Consider the following 18887-nt stretch of genomic DNA (forward strand, 5'->3'; position numbering starts at 1 on the left):
GCCAGTCTGCTTCTGCATGAAATGCCACTTAAAGTATGATATTTAACAAAGAAAAAAGAAGGAAGTAGGGTGGTGGTGCTAAGGATGGATTTTGCTTTCCTTAAGATACTGCTGCAAACTGCAGCGGTGATGCCACATGGTAAACTGCAAGAATTCAGAAGCTGACTCACAGGCTGCAGAGGCAGATGCACAGCTGGAGACAGCAACCTCCTCAGCTGTTCCAAGCTAAGCCACACTGCTAATCAGTCTGTGCTCCCGATCTCATTCCGCTGTAGAGCTGGAGTGCTAGTGACAGGTACCACTAAGGCTGTCAGTTTCTATTCTGAAGCCTTATTCTCAAAGGCTCATGCTTTTCTGAAGCGTTCTGAAAACACTGTCTTGAAAACAGAGGTGTCTCAGTCTCCATATCACAGATATTCTTTTTGCATAAGCACTTTGAAACCAATGTAGTCCTTAAAAAAGAGGCTCTCATTTTAATACATTTTTTTAAAAGTAATAAATATGTTTTTTCCACTTTTTTGATTTAAAAATGCAACTTTTACTGAAACTTGAAAAACAAGCCAGCTGAAGGCAGATTATAAACAGAGGAATTCACCTGAAAATGTGAAAGGGTCAAAGGTTCTGAGCAAACAAGAGTAGCATTTCGACTACACTGAGCTAGAAGGTGCACGTCGCTGTCTGAAGGCCATGGACTTGCTCTTGTCAATTCCTAGAGACCAAACTGAGACAAGCGACAGCTTCTGGGTTAAAGAAACTTCTGATCTGCCAAAGTAAACAGGGTTACTGACGCGATAGGATATAACTGGTGGTAGGAGATTCTTTTCTCTTTGAGTGTACAACTTTAAACTAATTCGAAAGGGCCAGCTCAGAGACAAGATTACTAACTTCCTGAAGTGTAAGGAAATCAGTTCAGCTATAGGTTATAAAACTGCTACAGGAATAACTAGCTGCTATTTTCCACTCTTGTTCTCTATATTGGATCACACTAGAAATGCACAAAGCTAGGCTTAAAGCAGCCTCAAATATCTAAATAAAACACCGGAGTGGTCTATGATCATTACAGTTTTTTTGAATTTGCAGTAGTAAATTCTTGTAAACTACCTCTCACGATTATGAATTATTATTTTTCTGCCTATTCACTCCTGGACCAGTTAATAGTGTAAATAAAGGACATATGCTATGCTTTACTCAATGTAGTATTTTATTCCTTGCTTAGGCGCTTTCTTCAGAGAACAGTGTGTATCTGAGGGAAGGATTTTGCATAGCCTACGTAATAATCTATCCACAAACAAACAAACATGAAACCCAGGACCAATTCAAGCTCATGGTCTACAACTCCTAAGCTTTGTTTAGTTCTCCTGCTAAGCCTGTGAAACCTAACAATGATAGGCAATACTTGTAAAAGATATCATGAGCATTTACTCTTTACAATTCAGCCCTCTCGCATTGTATGTAGATTTCACAGAGCTTTGCACCATTGGCCTTTGTAAGGTCTCCAATAGACATTTGGAACTCGGAGAGAGCATCTTAAAGGGATGGAATAGATCAGGATTCCTGGCATTATCTGAAGTGTGGCTGGATTAGGGTGTTTGTCATGGAGGGATCAGGTTAGGTTTTTCCCTTTCCACAGGAGCAGGCAGGCAGACTCACTAAAACTGCCCAAGTTTATTTTCGTTTATGGTTGAGTCAAAGCAGCGGGTTATGTAATGTACAAATCTGCTCAATCCATCAGTCCTTCAACACGGTAAAGTGGGAGCATTATAAAATACTATACACAGGACTACACTGGGCCAGGCTGTGTGTATGTTATGCAACATACATAACATTTGTGGGTGCCATTACCCTATAGCAGAACTCTCTCTCTGCTTGTACAAGCCCTAAACAGCTAGTAAGCACTCTGCAAGGGTGAAACAATCCTCTCTGCTGACTTTGGAAGCTGCTATGTAACTCAAGAGGTTGGTGAGTTCACCATGTCACAAAAATACACAAGGATAAACGTAGTCATTCCCCTATACGAGTATCCTTCTGGGTCTCAGGGAACCAGTCAGAATGCTCCTTCCAAGTCTCCCAAAATCTGGAATTCTGCACACTCCCAAGACTCAGAGCACAAGCAGCTCAAGCCTATTCCTCCTTTGTCCTTGGTAATGAATCAGCATTCCTCCAGCCGACGCTTCTCTAGCCAGCACAGCAAAAGCTCAAAGTAGATCAACTGCAGTTATCCAACCCAGTAAGTGCATTTTAAATAAATAAATAATCAACGGCTGGTTTGAAAAAGAAACTGGAGAAGTGCTTTATAAATGTAAATAACTGAACTTCAAGAGGGGGGTGAAGCTGCATGAAGTCAAGACAAGTACCTACATATCTATCTATATCTAAATCTATAAGGTATTTGTACTGCACTAGCCGTGGCAGAATGCAAGCATGATGCATACTAATGATGGTCCACCTTTGGCTACACTATACATAAGTGATTTATTAATCCCTCTTCCATTAACATCAGACTGTGATCTCACTCTTGTGATAGCCAGTGCTCTCCATTTGCTAGAGACAGGTGGACCTCAATGTATTTGGAGATCCATTGCAGATGAGAATCTCAAAGGATAAGATTTTGCCCCCACTGAAATTAATACTAAAATTCCAATAAACTTAATCGGGGTTTTAGACTTCCCAAAGCTGCTTTCATTTTCTTTTTGTCTTCCATCTGCCAGACTTCTCAAGTCTGCAAAAGAGTGCCAAGACTCTCCTAAACCAATTTTCTTAAGAATCTTTGCAAGTACCAAAAATATTGTGAGGGAAAATCTCCTTCCTGGTAAGCCACAATGTAGGTCCAAGTCCTACTGTTAAAAGAGGAATGAAGACGTCAAAAGGAATGTCAGCTTTTCCTGTGAAACAAGAATCTATCTCAAACTCAGAAAAGTGTTAGGTTAGATTATTTTAGAATAAAGGTACAGGGTCCTCCTGGTTTGATTGTACCAGTCCACCTTCTGCCTATTCTTTAAGCATAGAGTAAGAATAGACATACAATGCAAAACTTATAGATAAGTATAACATTAAAGTAGGGATCCTTGAAGTAGGATGTCTTGAAGCGGCTAGGGAGGGAGAAAGGTATCTTCTGTACTTACGGAACACTGTTTGCTCCATGTGCATTCAGAGGCTTAAACCAGACAAAGGGATAACATTTCCACTGTGAAAATGCTGCACTCAGACACGCTTCAGGCCGTAGAAGAAAAACGTAAAGTAAATTGAATTTGTTGAGGTGAGCAGAATGTAATCTCTAACCCTGGAATCAGGCAAGCATATCAACATTATCAGCTTCTTTATGCCAATAATACCCCAGACCTGTTATTGGCAAGAGAAGGACCTCAATGTTGCATCTCCTGTGAACAATACCTAGCACAAACCACACAGCTATTTCTCTTCCATAGTTTTTTTTTCCAAATACTATTTTGAAATTATTGCAAACTGTTACTAAAAGCTTGATCTTGGTAGCCCCAGTCACAGAGACAAATTCCAGTAAATTCGCATGCTGTAAAGGGAAATAGTTGTAACAACTGCACTTTCGAATGGTCACAGATAGATGAATATAAACTGTGGCTCATATCCTGTCTGCAGCACCACTGAATGAGCCTTCCCTGCTCTGTCCATATCTATCCGATCTGGCACGTGCTAAGGATGGTATCACAAGCGTTGTGAGCTTTAACACACACAAACAAGCATCTCGCACTGTGTTACAGCCAAGCATAATGAAATAGCCAAATGACTAAAATGGACGGTTAAGGCAATGTTAGAAGCTGACAAACAGCTCTTAACCAGGTCCAGATGCTTTTTCTTTCTGCATAATTTGAAATCTAACATTTCCAGGCACTGCACGCCATTCAGTTCTTTTCCCTCCAGCTTGAACTTGCATGCTGGAACCATTATGCTAATGATCTCCAAGGACCTAGCATTGTTGTTGCTTAGGAACAAAAGTTTCACAGGCTGAGGAAGCGGAGTTGGATACAGAGACCCTGGAGCTGAGGAAGTCCTTTTGCCACTCCTCCTTCTCCCCCTTCCCCTCAACCCTGCACGCACACATACATAAGTTTCTTGAAGGGCTGCCACTTTCCATCAAGGAAGTAAGATTCACAATTTGCAGGACGGTGAAAAAGAAATTGTCCTGTGCTCTCTGCTCACAGATTTATTTACAGACTGAAAGACTAATTCGTTACTCAAAGAAGAGTAGACAAAGGACAACTGCATAGTAACGGACCATGAAGGCTCATCTCACACTACTGAAAAAAGCAAGCTGCTTGTGACATCTATACCTCGCCTTCTAAGTCTTCCTAGCTGTTCGCCGGTAAGATCTTATGCAAGGGGGCAGTCTGGCAGAATTGTTAAGATGAAACAGTATTTTTGTTTATTCTTGGTGAGCCTTGGTTTTATACGTGACCTTGCACTGTGTGATAGTACAGTGGCTCTGAAGCGATCGGGAAAAGTAAAGAAAAATAAGGAACAAAACCTCTTTCTATCTATTGCTTATGGCAGGATTTAGTCTAAACTTGCCTGTTAGCAAGAGTCTGCATTTAAGATAGTGAATTAATCTCTCTTCCACAGATCGTATCCAACAACAAAGAAATGCTAACAGGGTTGTAAGCAGGGAAATAAAAACCTACCCTAGCTGGAACTGGTTGGCTTCATGCAAAATCATTCACTGTACAAATGCTGGTTTTAAGCTTTATATTAAAAGTATTTCCATAAAGCTATTCCATGGGTAAATTAAAACATGTCACCTCACTGCCTTCCTGCTGCCAGAGAGGTGCAGGGCGTGCGTAGCTCAGCTGGGCTTCGCAAGCCTGCTCTGCAATACACAGAACTTCAAGGAGGAAAGACAGAGGAAACTTTTCTCACGGACTAGTTCAAGGTGGGATCAAGGGTTCTGTGCAGCTTTGGGTGCAGCGAAGCAGGAAGCACCAACCTATGGGAGGAAACGAACAGGCAGAACTGCAGAGGAGGAGGCCCTGAAGCATCCAGTGTCACAGGCACAAGTCCTGCTTTGCCTTTCCCAGCCCTGTGCTGAGAAAGGGGGAAGAAAGGTTCAGGCAGAAAAGACGGCATCATCAGGGTCCAAATCTGTATTCTTCTGGGATCAGGTCTCCTTCTCCGGACAGGCTTAAGCTACAATGAGTCATGACCCTGTGCAAGGGCTTAAGTGCAGATAAGGAGTAACCTCCAGCCCTTCCTTGCCTCAGAGTCACTGCCAGTCCTGGTCCTGGCGCTCACGGGCTGCTCCCTTCCTGTAGCTCCCAGCAACGCAGCGCCACAGACACCATCATGCCCTTGACACACAGCTTCTATTCATTTCTGTATCTGGTCAGCCTCAGAGCTCTGGGCCTGTGAAACACTCCTTAAAGCTCTGAGGTTAGCCCTGGGCTTTCAAAAGCCAATTCAGATTGAAGACTTTAGCAAGCGTGGATAAAAAGGGAAAGAGTTTTCTAGTCAAGGTCCTCTTTAGCAAGACCTTGTCACATAGAAATACAGCACCTTCATCCTTGGGCAAAGGCTTGCCAGCAACTCCGAGGGTGAACCTGGCAGCGGGATGAGGGTTTAGAGAAAATGAGTAAAGAGGTTCCCTTTTGTCATCATCATTTCTTAGGCAGTAGGGCAAAACACGTACCTTTTCCTCTGCTCCCCCAGGAGATGCACTGCAAGCATGAAAGCAAACAGGCATAATTAACATTTACAGCAAGGAGGGCTCCTGCGATTCCTGAATTTTTAATATCAGTGGCTACAGAACTGGAGCCTCTTACGCAGAGCTAAAGAAAATGAGACATGGCTAAGTAAGCTCCATTATCTCCAGCTACAGCCCTGTGAAATACTGATAATTAGTTTACAAGCATGCAGAAACAAGAGAGCTCTTCATCCCCTTTAAGCTGTTGGGTGTGCTGTGGTGTTTCTGCATAACTCTAATGCTAATCCCTATCTCCGGGATTGAAAATCACCTCTTCTAAGTTTGAAATGTGGCTCCCCCTTTTAACCCAAAGGAAATAGCACTTGGAAAGTGTGAGTACTTGCCAGGGATTCATGTTTTCCTGATCAGTGCATCTTAGAGGTCCATGTTAGGATTTTAAAAAAATCCAGCTAAAGGAGACCTAACCCTACCTTCAGCTCATTAAATCTCTTTGAAGCCTGTATGATGCACTGGAAAATGCTCAGTGAGATCTGTCTTCAGGAAAACGACACTGATCTGTTTGTTCGGACTTCTGAAAAATCTGAAAGGTCCAAGTTCAAACTTTGTAACAAGCTGGCAAGGGTTATTGACAGAGAAGCACCCAGATCCAAAAGGTTAAACTGTACAGTTAGTCCTGAGAAGGCTCCAGGGCTCAGCCTTCTCCACCAGGCTCCCTCTTGCGCTCCCAGGCATGCTTAGCAGGCAGCTGCAGAACAGATGGATATTTTGGCTAGCTGGTATTTTTAAGAAAGGAAACTGTTTTGGATCAATGTTTTCCTTTGTGTTTTAAATGAAAAGTAATAGAAAAAAAACACCTAGGAACTGAACAAAATATTTTCTTTCTGAGAGTTTTAAAGAGGCTCTAAAAAGCATTTTTAGAAGAAATTATTATTTTGAATTTAGAAAACAATATGTATTTTTCCTTGAGGTCCCTTTCATTTGTTTGAAAGGCATCCTTGGCTGAAAAACTGATCAAGATGCGCTGAATGTTTTGGTCCACTCATTCAACACAAAATTTAAACAAAAGAAAAGTTGGACCCAAAAGTCACTAGGTTCACATCAATTGCAGGAAGCAGAAAGTCTCTTTCCATCCTGCCAAAGCGTAAGGAAGCTGCCCTGCAGATCTTTTTCTGAAGCATAGTAGTTACCCTCTGTGAAGGGATTCAGGCTATCCTGTACCAGCAGCAGGGCTCCAGCCTTTCCCATGCAGCTGAACTTTATCTTCACGGAATTGCCAATAAGAATATTGCATCATGTCCTTAAAATGAGTGATTTGTGATTTAAAAAACTATTGCTTTGATCTCCAGAACTTCCTACCCACTCCTGGGCAAATTATTTAAGCTAATGTCAACAAAGGTGGAAAAAGTGATTAATTTTCCACTGTAGAGTACTTTGCTTCACTTAACAGTCTATACTACGGAAAGAATAGCATTGATACTGTCCGTGGGGCATTTTAAGGATAAATACAGCAAAGAGTGAGAGGTATTCAGATATAACAGTGATATGGCCCTGTAACTACTGGTGACAGACAGAAACAGGGGAGTGACAGACACAAAGATTTACCTGTGTTTAAATATTTTTATATAAAATAACAAAGATTCTATTTTGGAACATACCCTCAGGGCAAGACTGACCCCACTGTGCTGCTTCCAGGATTTTCTGAAGCATCTGTCTCATTACAGAGCTCCTGGGAGGGTGGGTGGTAACTGGCAGAGATCCTCCTTGCTTTTGCATTATTTTTGGCTGTGGCATGTAATTGAAAAGAAGCTGAAATGCCCTAGTTGTAGCCTGAGCTTCCCCTTCATGTATTTGCACATGATTAATGAGTAGCAAAAAAGCCTGAAGGGTTTGTAATGAAGCCTTTCTAATAGCGAAATGTATTGTAGACAAATCTATATTTTGTCCCAAACAATCATTCATCAAAGCTGTAATTTGACTCTTCACAATTAAATGCCAGAACACCCAGATCATCCTGAGATTAGCCATGCTCCTGTCTGCGCTCTGAGAGAAACGTTGTCATCCATTTCCAGGGAATCACCCTATTTCCTTTGTCACTAGCCATCATTAGCAGCTGTATTTGATGATCTTAAATTAGAGAGATCATTCACAAAACCTGAGACTGCAGTGGGCTACGACGCATACAGGTCTCAATTCAACTAAGCATTAGCACATGCTGAGCATCAGTATGAGTCAAAAGTCTGACCAGAACACCAGAACATTTGTTGAGGGCAGGGCGCCTTCACAATGGGAGTCCATCTATCCCACACCATGGATGGAAAGAAAAGGTTAGAGTATCCAGAGTCTGCCCTTGAAAGCACAGGAGACACTTACCAGGGCCTGGTTTAACATGTCATTAAGCAGCACTGACACGGACCTGCTGTTGCAGTCTGCCCTGCAGGAGATGCATGAACTGCAAGCAGCCCTGGCCAATCTAGGAGCCCACTATGTTCCTGAAGCCCTAATTAAAACAAGACTCTCAATCATTTGCTTTAAATATTTAATCTTTCAATAGCATCCGTAACCCACATCTCAGGTCCATTAAACAGGATGTTTAACCAACCTGTCAACAGATGCTAGGTCTGCAAAGCAAGTAACCCGTTGGTCTGGTAGAACAAATACAATTTTGGATAGCTTGTTTTTGTGCAGTCCTTAAGGACTGGATTGAGACCCACAATATGTTTTGCTCAGGTCCTCACACGGCTGATGGATAACAACACATTTTATTCAGTTTCATTACATGCTGAGCTCAGATTAGTATCTAGAGATAAAAGACAGCAAATTTGTCCCACGAGTAATTTCACTCTGTAATGCAATATAGGTGTTACAATGCAATAAAATAATATTGTAAATTATTAGAATTGCACCTACTCAAATACTTTCAGGGAGAGCTTTCAGAGTTGCAGCTCCAGGGTTGAAAAGTCCTGACCTTGAAAAAAAGAATTCTGAATAGTCCAGCGGTCATATGTTAATTTATAATTGATTATTTTGTTTTTTAATCAGGAAGTAACAGCGACTGCTTTCAAAAGCTTTACTGGAGTTCCCACATTTCATCCACCGAGTCTGGTGTGTCTGTCTGTCTCTCAGAGGAGAGATGGCCAAGGGGAAACCAAAAAGTCAAAAGGGAAAGAAGATCACCTTGAAAATTGCCAAAAATTCCATCCGGATATCTTTTGATGGAGGGCGCCGTCTTGACTTAAGTAAGATGGGTATCACCACCTTCCCCAACTGCATTCTGAAACTAGCTGACGTGGATGAACTTGATTTGAGCAGAAACATGTTAAAAAAGATTCCAAGTAGCATCCAGAAGTTCCAGAAACTGCGCTGGCTGGACCTGCATAGTAATCAGCTTGAGGAGTTGCCCGAGGCAATAGGTACACTTCAGAACCTTTTCTACCTGAATATATGCAACAACAAGCTGACCACCAAAAATCTGCCAGAGGAGTTAAACCTTCTCAAGAACCTGCGTATTCTCAACCTTGGCTTAAACTGTCTTGACAGTATTCCCACCAGTCTTGGGGCCCTGAAGGAACTTAAGGAGATAGGTCTCTTTGACAATGCCTTGACCACCATCCCAAACAGTGTGAAAAATCTCCCCAAGCTCAAGAAACTCAATGCAAAAAGAAACCCTTTCCTAGATTCAACAAAGCAAGAAGAGCATGCTGACTCCATCAAACGCATAGAAACGCTTCACTTAGTAGAAGAGAAAGACCTGTGCTTTTCCTGCCTGAAGATGTGTCAGGATGAGAGGGACAAGCTGAACAAGTTAAAGAACATGACACCCAGCCCCTCAAAGAAGCCAAGTTTCCCTTTACTCCTTACACCCAATTCATCTGCAAAGGATAACCAAGAAGAATGGAGATTAAGAAGCAAACATCCCTAAAATCTACCAAGGCACTCCACAGACCATGTCCCATAAGTCCAGCCCAAGCTAATAAACAGCTGACCTTGCTCCTCCCTTTTCCTTCAGTTCTCTTCCTTTAAAGATCTACTCAGTTTTAGAAGCAGCAGATCCGCGTATTCTCTAAAACAAAATCCAAAACAACTAAACCAGATGTATAGTTCGGAAAGGGTGCATTTGGGAAAGGAAGAACTATTTCCATCTGGGTCTGTTCCTACATGTTCTCTATGTTTCCGTTTGTTCGGTTTGTTGTTTTGTGTTTTTTTGTTGTTTGGTTTGTGTGGGGTTTTTTTTGTCTTTTGTGTGTGCATATGTCCAGTGGAGGAATCTTCAAAAAGATTTTTCTAGGTTTTTTTTTCTGGTAATTCCACTCCCACCACTGAGTCCCAAACATTAGTCCTGTTCATTTTCATAGCGCGAGACGCAGTTAAACTAGTCTCAGTAAATACCACTTGGAGGAAAGGCAATAGACCCGGGAACCTCCTGCTGCTGGTGGCTGCCACCAGCCTCTCTGAGAACCTCAGACAGGCACTGTCAGTGTAGGAACCATAAGCCCATTCCAATTCAGCAGAGGCAGCAGACACAAATGTTATGGTCAGGAGTAACTAAGCAGTGCAAACACAATGCTTAGAGCTAAACAACCAGTGATCCTGTCTGCCATCAAGGAGCCGGATTCTGCACAAGCAAGTTCTCTGGGATTTTTGGTGCTATAACTGGGTGCAGTGATCTCTAACTTGCATGACACAATCAGCACCACTACCTATACTCAATTGTGTTTTGTCTGCCTCTGAGTCTCCCTACAAGGAAGGTAGAGAAAGGAGGAATAGGGAAAAGATTGGTCTTTTTAAGCGTCCTGGGCCTATCACTTCAGCAGTGACTAACAGAAGAAGAGTCACTCTCGTGATTCAAGAAACAGCTGGTGAATTGTTGAAATCAGGTCTGCTGAGCTTTCTGTTCACATGTGGACCTAAGCACACACATTTACTTGCTCAAATCACATTCCCAGGGCAGAGTGCTGACAGCCTGCAAACAGCAATATACAGAGGTACAAGCAATGAGCAGATTATAAAAGCAGTCAAGTATGACACGAGATGAGATGCTGGCTGTGGCCATAGTAACATATGGTGACAGCAAACATTTAAGTATTTTTAAATCAAGAATAAAGTAGCAGGAGCAAAGTACTCAGTTGTCCAGTAACAGCCCAATATAATTTTTCAAATGGCTACAGTAGAACCCAGGAGTCAGAACTCCTGTGTATTATTCCTATGGACTAGGTGGAAAAACTGATATGGTGTTTCTCAGAAACACTACTACCTCAAGGTCATATGATACATCAAACTAGTAATTTCTTCTTTCTATTCTTCAGCTGTGCAATTACTCATAGCGTGTCTGGGCAAAGAGCTTAGTCTGGCCTGTCTCAGGCAGGGCAGAAAGAGCTGGGGGGCTATAGAAGATGGCCTTTGGTCCCTAAATGGGAAGGAGTGCTTTGTGCTGCTCTTGAATTCTTCAAACTCAGAAGTGGCTCCAGCATTCAAATGAGGGAAAGGAAACTCATCACGTCCTCAGTCTTTCGGTTGCCAGACTGGATCTTGGTAAAGGGAAGCATGCTGACTGGGATAATTTTCTCTAACTTTCCACTTAAGCACAACTTTTCTGGAATCATTACTTAGGCACCATCTTGTGTCTATTCCATTTTAGCTCATGCTGTAACATGGCCCAGCCAAAGTTATGCCAAAGGCCCCTTACATACTCAGAGTGAATAAGGTACATAGGGTCCCCTCTCAGCCAGTGAAGTAAAACTGAAGGCAGAGCCTTGTGAGATCCAGGACAGGCTACTTGAGATCAAGACATACAGCCTGCTTCAATCTCTGAGATCAAACATGAGTTAAGTGTTTCTCATAATAATCACAAGCCCAGCTAAAGCCCAAAATTCCTGCAGCATCTTATCTCAAGACACTCCCACCTGTTGAGCACCCAGCAAGCACAAGCAAAGGAAACCCTGGGGTGTGTTATTGGTGACTCCACACAGAACACACATCATGCTCCATAGAGTCAACTATCACCCCTGGCACAGGTTTGGCTTTAGCCAAAGATGGTTGCATACTGCACTGATACTTTTGGCAAGCTGATTGCTGGTACTCAGAAGTTAAAATACTCACTTGCAAGACTGCCACTCAGGTCTCAACAGTATTCTAGCCTCCAGGTGATCATTTCAGAGGACACCAATTAGACACTTAGGGTTGTGTTCCTCAGATACCAAATTGAGAAGCGTTACTGGTATGCAGGTAACTCAAGGTCAGCATGGAACATGGTCTCAACCTCTCACTAGGAGAAAACTTTTTTTCCCCTGCAGTGGTAAATCTGAGGGACAACAAGTTGGAGTCTCCAGTGCACAGCTACTATAAGATGCCATAACATCCATGTGTACATCTATCACTGTCTGCCCTAACTACACAATAAAGAGGCCATTAGCAGCAGCCTTATGGATTAGCTTTAACCTCAGCTCACTGACTGTCTCTTTCTCACACTAACTATCTGTGCTAAGTTTACCAATAAAGTCATATTAAAGAGATAATAATTATTCATCAACTGTGCACAGTCAGCTACTCAGCATGTTCTTCATGTCTTCATACTGTGGATGGTGTACACTAGAATGCTTTTCGGAGCTCTAGGGACACTTTTGAATCTTTAGAATAGGGGACACAAACAGGTAAGTTTCTAGATGCATTTTTTTAAGGTGCAGCTTATTCACACAATTGCACTTATCTACAATTATACAATGTTCCCTATGTTTTACCTTATATTCAGGGACTCTTCTGTTATCCCCTTTGACTTTAAAGCAGGTTGGAAAGAGCAAAACCTATAGGAGATAAGAAAGTTCACATTATAATTATTTAAACTGTTTTCTGTATACATTAGATATATATATATATAATCTATGTCACATCCTGACAGGAACTTTCTTCCTGAAGGATGCCGTAGCATTTCACTGAGACTCACTCAAGACAAAGCTGCAAGACAATACAGCAAGAGCACACACTTAATGTTAAGGGGTTGTCTGTGGACTGGATAAAAGCAGTTTCTTTCCCAAATAGGGCCTTGAACTTATGAACATGTGGTTTAAGGTGCTATTAATTAAAGCCAGAGAATGAGAACCCACTCAGACATTTATCTAGCAAAAATGGCAGAAAGGAATACCAACCATGTCTCAGCCATTCATGTTTACTTTCAATGAGGGCTTATGATGTCAGACATACTAAACCCTCCAAATACATAGGTTTGATGACCTTCAGCTGAGCAGCAATACAGATAGCTGAAAATCAAAGTATTATCTTGAACTACCTCTACAAGATTCCCCCAAGAGGTGTTTGTCAGAGATACAGCAAAGATAAGGGCTAAATGAAGCAGCTGGCTCTGGGGCAGAACCTGTTGATTCTAAGTAGCCACACTATGCAGCCAGTTTAGAAAGGAAAACTGGATAAATCTGCATTGACTAAGCAATGCTCCATTAGAAACTGTTCAGAGATTTCAGGAGCAGAAGGAACTTATATCCTTGTTTAGAAATTAACAGTACCAATGCTCAGCCCAGGCTGCAGAATTTACCACAGGAAGTACTACATATTGGAGTATTTTTCCTGTGTAAAGGACAGCAAAAGTAAACCTGATATAATGGCCAGAACTGCAGTAGGAAAAAAAAAATGCAAGAAAACAAAGCGCAAATTAATCAGTTTATAGTCTTACATTCTGGTTCCATCAAACAAGACAAGCACATAAGGAGAAATCTTTTCTAGACAAAAATTCCATTGTTAAAAGTTAACTCCCCACTAAAGATACAAAGTCAGAGAGACAAAAACATTTTATTCCTAAAGAATCTAATGACATTTCATGTGTTGGAAGACATAGCAGGAAGAAACCTTTCAACCAGTACTGTGAGGTGAGATGGAGGTAGCGCTCTCAAAGTGAGAGGAAGCAGCACAGCTACGATCGCAATCTCTGGAATGCAAGGACACACAACACACCACTGGGTGCTAGAAGAGTCCTACACATGCATTAACTCCCTTGATAAACCAATTGCTATATAACACACTGAAGAATTCACAGGTCAGCAAAAGGAAAATTTCATAGCTTTGCTTAAGTGTAACCTGTTAAAGACCAAAGAGCTTCAATGGAAGAAAAAGCCCCTGGGGCAGCACAAGACACATATCTGAAGCTAGGACAAATAGGGGCAATAGACCAGGAAAGTCACCTGAGTGTTCACATGTCATTATGATGTAGTGATTACCTTTTAAATATCTTATTTCGGTCACTGTCATGGAAGACAAGAAATCTGGAGTAACCATTTTTGAAGAATATTTCCAAGGCGATCTCCTGGAAAGGTAAATCATTTATAGTGTGAAGAGCTGCACAGCGAAGCCAAGTGCTACAAGCAGTCTATCATGGCCTGTCCAGTTCTTTAGGGTTTTAGAATAAAAAGGCCCTGACTTTGTATCAAGCGTGAAGAAGTGTAGCTAAATATGCCTAATATTCCCAGTTTCTCCAACTGTAGGAATGGTCCTGCTTGGTTGACTAGTTCTCTGAAGCAAAACCAAACTCCAGATATTGATTCCATCACCTGCCTCCTCCTGCTGCTTCTGAAGCATTTTATCTTGAAATCTCAGTGTGATCAACCAGACACTAGTAGCACTAACTTCTAATTAGGTGAGAAAGATAACATGAAGAGGAGATGCTAAATAAGATTCTTTTAGAAAGCAACCATACTGCTTTCTAAATGAATAGTGAGCTCAACAGAAACGCCAAAATAATTTCTTCTGACTAGAAGCAGCAGAGGAGGAAGGGGAGTTTATGACATTTCTTACTGAAGCTTTAAATAATCAAAGTTGAAAACTTCACCCCCTTTTTTTCCACAATGTCCCCACACATTGCTACATTGGACATTTGCACGTAATCCTATTATTTACTCAGTGAGTGGTCCTTTTTTTCCTGAAGTCAAGTAACACTATAAATAACGTGTAGTGTCTGGGAACCCAGTCATGAGTTTCAATCCAAATGTGGCAGGTGCAATACAAATCTAGAAAAATACAATGGCAACTACTCCGTCCATGATCACAAACGAGGTATAAAGCAGAAAGGTAATATGAGAGCAGCATTTGCTCTGAAGCTCAGCTTTCCAAATCAAGTGTCACCATTACAGAATCGGGCCATGCGGTTTCATTTCAGTGCTTTGCTCTGAGCTGGGTTATGTGCATGAACAGATCAGCTCTCTGCGGCACAGTAGCTGCCTAAACAGCTGATCTGCCTGTCAAACAGGGAAAGCACAAGGAATCAATTTTATTCTTTTTCTACAATATTTTTTCAAAGCAGTTTGTGGAGTGGAGTCCCAGTGCAAGAATTTGAGAGTCTGATACAGAACCTGAGTTTTCAGCTCATTAATTGAAACAAAGCAAAAATAAACAAAAAAACCCAAAACCCCCACAACTGAAAAAACACAAAAAACCCTCAAACTAAGCCCCACCTTTGCCCCATGCCCATTCAAAGACTGTTTTTACTCATGTCCATTTTTCACTTTGGGTCACATAAAAGATCTCGATTTAATGTGTTTAAAAAAAATCCATGATACACAGATATGCAAGTATATGAGAAGGCACCAAGATTCCAGTGGCAACTGTGATGCTATACACAACACAGAAGAGGTGACAGTTCTGTTGCTCAGGTTGCTCACCAGTGATATAAAAAAGTAAGCTCCATACAGTTACTTAGAACAATACTTAACATTCCTATACATTCTTGCAGTGACCCAACTGCTGAGATATACTATATCCTGAAGCAAGTCTCACCTACTAAAATTGTCCATTTTGCATACATAATTAAATATAAAATAAAACAGGGCTGAGTCATGGATGAGTGCCATACTATATGACATAAAACAATTATCAGCCTCATTTTCTCCAGCTTTTAAATTTTCCTAACAATTTCTGCATTTTCTGTTGAATCTTAACATTCCAAAAATGGATTCAAACGAAGAAGTAACTAGTTATGTCTGCTTCAAAACTCCATATCTTTGTCAGGCAAAATCTGTAAATTACTCTTTAGACTGTACCAAAATCCTCTAGAGCAAGTACAGGCTCTGGTGCTGCAAGGAGCTCTAGCTGCATCTCTACTGTAATTCTCATCATAGGTTCATTTAAAACAAGACAAAAGGGTACCAGGCCACTGGTGATGAGTAGCTTCTGGGTAGTGCAGCTAAAAGCACAGAGGATTCGAATCCTCTGCTCCGACTTATGATTCATTTATTGACTCACATACACAACTCAAAGTTACTCCAAAAAGCCTAAGGTAAGCATGTCACACATATCCATAATCCACTGATGCCCAAAACTACTGAAGTCTGTGGGAGCTCAGTATTACTGAACGTCAGACACTGGGAGCTTTCATCAAAACACAGGGTCTTGACTTCAAGTCTTAGTTTCAAAAACATTGAGATAAACTGTGAAGAACAATGTTAGCCTAACAACTAATGAGCCAACCACTCCAGTGAGGGTGCTTAAGCACTCTGGTGAATATAGGAAGGAGTTTGTATTACCAAAGGCTAATGAAGCAATGATAGGAGCAAAACCAGTTTGGGACTCAACAAAGAAATCTCAGCAGTCTTAATAAAAATTGTGCAAGTAGTTTTCAGTTGCATGTCATTACTGCTGTTGTAGCTTTCCCTCAGATGACCGAGCATGTTGGTTTCTACCTGCAGAAGATAGCGCATCAGATGAATCTCTTTTATATCACGATATGAATAACGGGAACACATCTGATCTCCCACAGCATGATCTTTATGACATAAGTTGAAAATAAATGGATCACTGATGCTGGAAGAGAAAAATATAAAGAAAGAAAAATTAACTTGAAAAAATCAAGACAGCATTCAGGAATATCCAAGTCCTCCCTGAAGAGTAAAAATACTAAGAGATAGCAAGATCAACAGGGGCGCACCTGAACTGAAAACAAAGCTAAACACAGAAGGCAAATTTTGTGCTAGTTCACAAAATAAAATAGCCTGTGGAGGCTAAGGGTAGGTTTGGAATTATTTTAGTGCATGCAAATAGCAGACAGAAATGTTTTACACACACTGAAGTCTGAGAAGCAGCAACGGAAGGAGCTGAGTTGGACAACCTGAAAGCCTGGGTCATAGCAAGCATCATACAGACATGCAGCTGTTATAAACAACAGTTAATTGGAACTAATAATTAAGCAATTAATTCATTATTATTTTAGTTGGGTAATGTACTGCAATTGCTATCTACAGCCGAGCCCCTAGCAAATCCTTTAGAAAAACAATCTTTTATCGGACCCAGTCCAATCGATCCTTAAGTCACTTGATCAGTTTGACTGATATTGGACTTAGTAAGAATTGGATGCAGAGCAGACAGTCAGGGAGTAAAAACAGTTACTCACTGTCCCACTGGGCTTTGCACATGAGCACAGTATGCGCAAAGAGCGAAGTCTAACAGACTCATTTTCAATATTGATCAGTTTCAATAAATCATGAGTCAAAGATGATAGCAGTGTGTCAAATATTAATTATAATTCTGTCTTGGAGAAACAAACAAAAAACTTATGAGACAAAGAAGCTACAGGCTCTTGTAATGACTGTTCCATATGAATAAAAGATGGGAGCCAGTCAGAAAGAAACATAAACACCATTTTAAAAGAACTGAAAACCAGCAACCTATGTGTTAGGCTGCACACCATCTCCATCTATTGGAGCTGGGAGTTCTTTTTGCACCTCCAAAGCCTGTGAACAAGCACCTATGTTAGTTAGGTTAAACAGTTCTGTGAACAGATGGAAAGGATGGCAAACTTCTTGCTGTGCTAATATTCCTCTTGAAAGCCCCCCAAAGTCTGTACAAATTCTAGGTATCCATATGCCAATGCTGAAGTTAACCAAGCAGATCTCTGGGAGGAAAGAATGACTTACCTGGATAAGCAGTGACGTGTACAGTAGACTTCTTCTAGAGGGGATAACACAAAGCACTCACAGATGTAAAAGTGCTCTTTACCAAAGAGCAGCACTCCTTCCAATGCTGTGTGCCCTTGCACAACTGCCACAGAGCACTTGAATGTGACCTAGTATGAAAGGAAACATAAATGAAGCCAGGAGCAGGTAACACAGGAGACAGACAGCAGGGAGCAAGATCCAGTGACACAGAAGGACGTATGTTTGTACCAAAACATCTGTCATCTTGGTTGACAGGTCTGTAGGGATACAGCCACAAATCACCATGTGACTGACGGTGCATACCTCAGTGGTCCTAGTAGTGTAAGACTCTGATGCCCTTTTCCTCTCCCGTGTATCTGTGGCTATACTTAGCAACATCACTACATGATGTTGAAGAGCTTGAACATCACTTCAGATGTTCATCTAAACAGATGAACATCATCATCATCACTACAGAACATGAAGAGCTTGCAAATGTTGCAGGAGTTAGCACTGCAAAACTTTGTTAGACAGCAATACTTACTACACAGGCAGGAGGTTAAAGCACTGAGGAAAGAAGTGACTTACACAGCATCATACAGAAAAATAGTGGCATACGATAAAATAGGTATATTTAGAATACAGAGAAAAGGCAAATACTTTCATTTATATTCCAGTGAAAACTGTACTTGAAAAAATCCTGCAAAGGGATCCTAGGCAGCAACAAGCAAGGAAAGGATCTAATACTCTAAGGTATTTATCTCACCATGGCTGAATCAGCACACAATGGACTGAAATCTCAGTAACACAAAACTCCTTGCATTGGTATTTTTCCTTCCTATATTATACAAAAGACAAATCAAAATATATGAATCTATGATTCTATTTGTCTTGAAGATTTAGTTAAACACTCTGGAATACTTTAAAAAAATCTCCCTTTCTTTTTCTTTCTCCTGAGCAAATTAACTTGGCTTTTAAAATAGAGGAATTTCTAACCCATGATTTAGAAGCATTGGGAATTTTTCAACAAAGTTCTTCAGTCATATATGCTAGTTCACAGAAAGTTTTCTTGGAAATTGACCAGTTTTGATAAAGACAAAAAAGCTTTTTTTTTCTGGAATGGTTTTTTACAGCTGAGAGATGGTGTAGAAAGAAAACAGACCAATACAGAGACCAGAAAAGCCCAATGATCTGGAAAATTGTGTGGGCTGCAGGAAAATTAAAGTTCGGACTTTAAATCAAGCAGTAATTAATTGCAAAGGATTTCCCTAACATTTAGGGGCATGAAGTTCATTTTGTCTGTTGCCTCAATCTTC

General features: G+C 41.0%; 2 protein-coding genes across 3 annotated transcripts in view; one reads left to right on the plus strand and one right to left on the minus strand.

Moving 5' to 3' along the window:
• The window catches only part of WDFY4 (WDFY family member 4), a 138532-nt gene that overhangs the window by 30478 nt on the left and 89167 nt on the right, over window positions 1-18887 (minus strand). For both annotated transcript variants that reach the window (XM_086617035.1, XM_086617034.1), the window contains exons 43-46: window positions 17572-17720; window positions 16342-16462; window positions 13888-13973; window positions 12403-12465 (exon numbers count right to left, since the gene is read on the minus strand). In XM_086617035.1, the coding sequence (XP_086473161.1) occupies window positions 12403-12465; window positions 13888-13973; window positions 16342-16462; window positions 17572-17720 (419 nt within the window). The remainder of the gene's footprint in view (window positions 1-12402; window positions 12466-13887; window positions 13974-16341; window positions 16463-17571; window positions 17721-18887) is intronic.
• LRRC18 (leucine rich repeat containing 18) lies at window positions 8799-9587 on the plus strand. The gene has a single exon (XM_009979437.2). It carries the CDS (start codon window positions 8799-8801, stop codon window positions 9585-9587), a length of 789 nt encoding a protein of 262 aa, XP_009977739.2.

The sequence above is a fragment of the Tauraco erythrolophus genome, chromosome 9 (genome assembly GCF_009769465.1).
Source record: "Tauraco erythrolophus isolate bTauEry1 chromosome 9, bTauEry1.pri, whole genome shotgun sequence".
NCBI classification, from domain to species: Eukaryota; Metazoa; Chordata; class Aves; order Musophagiformes; family Musophagidae; genus Tauraco; species Tauraco erythrolophus.